This window comes from Triticum aestivum, chromosome 4B (assembly GCF_018294505.1).
Source record: "Triticum aestivum cultivar Chinese Spring chromosome 4B, IWGSC CS RefSeq v2.1, whole genome shotgun sequence".
NCBI classification, from domain to species: Eukaryota; Viridiplantae; Streptophyta; class Magnoliopsida; order Poales; family Poaceae; genus Triticum; species Triticum aestivum.
The window spans coordinates 483944417-483949260 of record NC_057804.1 but is presented as its reverse complement, the minus strand read 5'-3'; the positions used below and the strand labels follow the sequence as shown (position 1 = coordinate 483949260).

General features: G+C 51.1%; 1 protein-coding gene across 1 annotated transcript; it reads left to right on the top strand.

Moving 5' to 3' along the window:
• Positions 1-938: 938 nt before the first annotated feature.
• Positions 939-3451, top strand: LOC123092861 (uncharacterized). The gene is made up of 2 exons (XM_044514713.1): positions 939-1079; positions 2324-3451. The coding sequence occupies exon 2, from the start codon at positions 2324-2326 to the stop codon at positions 3449-3451; it is 1128 nt and encodes a 375-aa protein (XP_044370648.1). The 5' UTR covers positions 939-1079.
• The last annotated feature ends 1393 nt before the right edge of the window (positions 3452-4844 follow it).

The window sequence follows — 4844 nt, the reverse complement described above, 5'->3', positions numbered from 1 at the left end:
GAATGAACAAACATAGATATTTTTTTCTTCTTCATTCTTCAATTTTTTGGCCGGGTTTATGTTGCTATGAGAACATACTCCTCAAGTGGATAAGCTACATTAATTTGGTTCATTTAATGACTGTACTCGAGTTTATCTCAAGCTGGTCCAGCAATTTGTTGTTTGCATATGCCCGCAGGTGGTAGCCTGGTAGGTATAGTACGGAAGAAAAGATTCGGCGATGGCAATGCACGCCCTTGCGTCTGCTGCACGCCTTGTCCGAAATGAGAGTTTCTTCTATACTATTTCCTTGTCACTGTCGATTTGCAGGCGCATTTTCGTAATAGGTCCAGGCATTGCATTTCTTTCGCTGAATTTGCTACCCTGATTTATTTTTTGTATCTAACCATTAGACCTGAAAAATTCTGGAAAAGAGCGAGAGAAGAGATCGAGAGCCAAATGGACACAGGAGGCACAAATGCCCCGGTAAGCTTTCACGTGCAACCTTATTATAATCGGCAGAAATGAATTAAAAAAAGGTGGAAACTGCCTGAAAATGGAAAAAGGATTTATTCAGGTCGATCTAGCCATGTTCATTTAGTACAGTCTTCAACTCCTCATTGTACGGCGGCGTCACCAAAATCTCAACATCACGTGCAGTTAGTGTCAGCCGGGGTGGTATGGGGCTGGCGTGGCCGGGCGCTTGGCTGCCAGCTATGATCGTCCCGTGGTGATCGTGGCGGGAGCCCATCCTCGTGGTGGTGCAAGGACGTGTCTTTTCGCGGTTTCTTCCGTTGTTTTGCCCCCGGCTGCGCGTCGACCGCGTCGCTGTGCCGTGCGCTGCTAGCGTCTACTGGTTGGTTGAGCCTTGATCATTGATTAATAAAGCTGGTCTTCTCCATATCTCTATGTGTTATTTATTTTCACGTGTTCGACTACTTAGACTACTTCGTCTATGACGCTCGCTCCCGCTCCGCAACCTTGGACCGGACTCGCCGGCAGGAGTTGCGGAATACGTTATCAGCACGCTTCGCTCCATCAACTCTCCGTCAAGCCTGCGTCACGCCTGCATCACGCAGGATTTCGTCGACCCCGCGAAGGTATAAGACCCGATCCCCACCTTTGCAAAAATGAATTCCTTTCGTTACTACGATTCCGTTTTTGCGATTAGACTATTTTTCGGATACATCTACCTATGGTATGGATTTCTCTCCCAAAAACTGAGCGGACGAATACGTCGCCGACCAATGTCGATGTTTTTTGATCACGAGAGACTTGTTGACTATATTATACGGGAGTCGGTACAGATCGTGATCCAGATGATCACGGTACCGCCGCAACGCATCCGCTGTGCCACGCGCCGTCGATGTTTCCGATGAACACGACGATGTTTTGAGATTCCGACACCGACCAGATGACGTTGTGCTGTCCACGCCGCTCGTCACGAGCACCGCGTCATGTCGCCGTTGTTGCCGTCGGGCCCTGCTGGCCGCGCGCTGTCGCCATCTGCCGGCCGCGACCCTGCTGGTCGCACGCGCCACGGCGTGTCCTCCTGACGCCGCAGCCGCAGCCGCCCCGCAGGCCGGCCTGGCAGCCGCCGCCGCCGCGAGCCGTGGTCGCACCAGGTGCTGGCCACGCGCCACCGCGCCCCGCTGACTGCCGCGCTGTGGCCGCGAGCGCGCGTGCCTCTGGCCGTCGCCGTCGGGTGGCGTGGCCGCCGCGCGCCGTGGCCGGCTGCTGCCTTGGCCCCGCGCCTCTGGCCGCACCGCCCCGCTGGCCGGCCTTGGCCGCCGTCGGGGGCGCCAGCCACGTGGCCGAGCCGCCGCCGCGCCCAACGATGCGGGCGCTAGGGTTTCCCTAGCGTCGCTGCGTGTGGCCGAGCAGCACATGGGCCGGCCCGCTGGCTATTGGGCCGGATGGGCCGCGGCCGTGGGACTTAAAAAAAAGGGTTGCTGCGGCTCTAGCGCGGGAATTTTTACGTTTAGCCCCCACAGTACCGTAGATTTATGCGACTATATTCCTGCTGTAATATTTTGCGTATAAGTCCCTGGAACTGTCTGTTTTCGCTGGAAATGCATATTTAGGGCTTAAAAATGCCTCGGGAATCCAATTTTTGGGCTAGTTTTCACACACTAGATGCGCTTAACATGCTATCTTTTGTAACATGATATTATTGTATGATTTTACTGCTGTAGATTAATTGTTTAGCACTCTTAATCATTTAGTAAGTCATATAATAGTATGTTTTAAATATTGGAACGTCTTTTTATTGAATAAGTTTATCAACATCGCTTTGTGCAAAAGATTACCTGCTGTAATCTCATGATTTTTGCATAAATCGCAGATGGCCGGAATTGTCCACAAGGAGTTTGCTGAGTTGGCCCAGACAGGGCTGAATTACCTGTCATGGTCCTCGGACTGCGAGATTTTTCTCCAGGGCAAAACCCTCCCGAGGGCGATCGGTAAGGGGGCCCAGCTGGCCGCCACTGATCCCAAGTTTGAAACTGAGAATGCGCAGGCTCTGCACTTTCTCCCTCCTCACCTGTCACCTACTCTGAAAGATGAGTATATGGCTGAGCGCAGTGCTTCTGGCCTCTGGACCGCTCTTAAGCAGCGGTTTGAGCGGCTGAAGTACACTGTGAAGCCACGTGCAGAGGCAGAGTGGATCCTTCTGAGGTTTGCGGACTTCAAGATGGTTGGGGAGTACAATTCGGCTCTGCACCAGATTTGTACGACTCTTCGGTTGTGTGGTACTGAGATTACCGACTCCCAGAAGATTGAGAAAACCCTATCCACTTTCCACCCCGACGCGGTCCAGTCCTCACAGAACTACCGCCAGGGGAACTACACGAGGTATTCAGAGTTGATTGACGTCCTCCAGGTGGCGGAGGCGCAGGATGAGGTTCTCAAAAAGAACTTTATCGCGCAACCACTTGGGGGGAGTTCTCGCCAGGAGGTGAACGCTCTCAAAGTCCGCAAGCCTCAACAGAAGAAGAGGAGCCGCAAGGGCAAGAAGAAGGGCCCTCACCCTCCTGCCCCGGCTAAGCAGAACAAGCCGCGCAAGGGAGGGCAGAGGCCTCATGACTGCTTCCATTATGGCTCGGTGGAGCATTTCTCCCGCCAGTGCCGCGCACCACCGGAGGTCGTTGAAGCATACAAGGCTCGGAAGGCGCGTGAGACACACCTCACCTTGGTTCAGGAGGGAGCACCACCGACGCCCATGGCGGCACACGTGATGATCGCTACGCCCCCTGCTGCGCCCATAGAGGCGACCCCCGTGGTGCCCATCGCGGCAGCTTTGTCGATCTCTACCGACGTCCACGTCGCCATGGAGGTTGACCACATGGTCGCCTCGGCGGCGGCGCCGCCACTAGACATTGATGCTGCCTCCAAGATGATTTCTAAGGAGGATCAGCTCACTAGTATGGAGATTGCGGCTGAAGTGAATGTCTTCTTCACCGAGTCCAGTTAGCATACCTCTTTGTTTCTCACGATTCCGTGATTTGATACAATAAAATTGAATAAATTTGATTTGGTTGTAAGCTCTATGAGAGCATAAACTTATTCTTTACTTTGGCGAGTGGATGACATTTATTCATTTATTCCATTATTTATACATGATAGCATGTTATGTTCTGAGATGAGTGCATTTATCTTTAATGCATTTTCTTCCTCATTACATTAATTAGATGTCATATTTTAGAACGCGTGTGGCGCCCGAATGGAGGAAACGTGCCTTGCCGATAGCGCCACCACTCATACCATTTTACGAGAAACTAAGTATTTTGAGTCCATTAAAAAATCTTTGGGAAGTATTATGACAATCGCCGGCTGCGTCTCTCACATAGTTGGCTCCAGACGAGCCACTATTATACTCCCTATGGGAACAACTTTGATCATTAATGATGCGTTGTTGTACCCGGAGTCGACTCGTACTCTTTTGAGCTTTAGAGACATCTGCGCTAATGGTTTCCATGCTGAGACCGATGATGAAAATGGCAAGGAGTGCCTACTCATCACAAAGCGGGATGCCGGTGGTAAACATGTTATCGAAAGGCTTCCTTCGTTTGACACAGGGCTATACTACACTAAGATAGTAGCACTGCCCGTGTACACTACCCTCAAGACCGTCTTTAGAAGCTCTGAACTCTTCTGCCTCTGGCACAATAGGTTAGGCCACCCCGGACTTAGGATGATGAGAAATATAATTAACAACTCGCATGACCATAATGTTAACGTGAAGAACTTCCCGAATCCCGATGATTTCGTGTGCTCCGCATGCGCTAAGGGGAAGTTAGTCATTAGGCCATCGCCCCTCAAGGTGAGGGATGAAATCCCCGCGTTCTTGGAACGTATCCAAGGGGACATATGCGGTCCAATTCAGCCCCTCACGGGGCCGTTTCGGTACTTTATGGTGCTCATTGATGCTTCCTCTAAATGGTCCAATGTTTTCCTGCTGTCAACACGAAATCATGCCTTTGCAAAATTGATCTCACAGATCATACAAATGAGGAATAATTTCCCGGATTATCATATAAAGTCTATTCGAATGGACAACACCGGAGAATTTACTTCAAAGGCGTTCGATGATTATTGCATGGCAATGGGAATCAAAGTTGAGCACTCGGTACCACATGTTCATACACAAAATGGACTTGCCGAGGCATTGATTAAAAGAATTAAATTCATTGCCTGGCCGCTCCTTCAGGGTTGTAATTTGCCAACTACATGTTGGGGCCACAGGGTGTTACACGCAGCTAATCTCATCAACTTTCGACCGTCGGCCTATAACATCCACTCTCCTGTTCAACTTGCGCAAGGGTCGGCACCGAAAATTTCCCACCTTCGTAGGTTCGGTTGCCAGG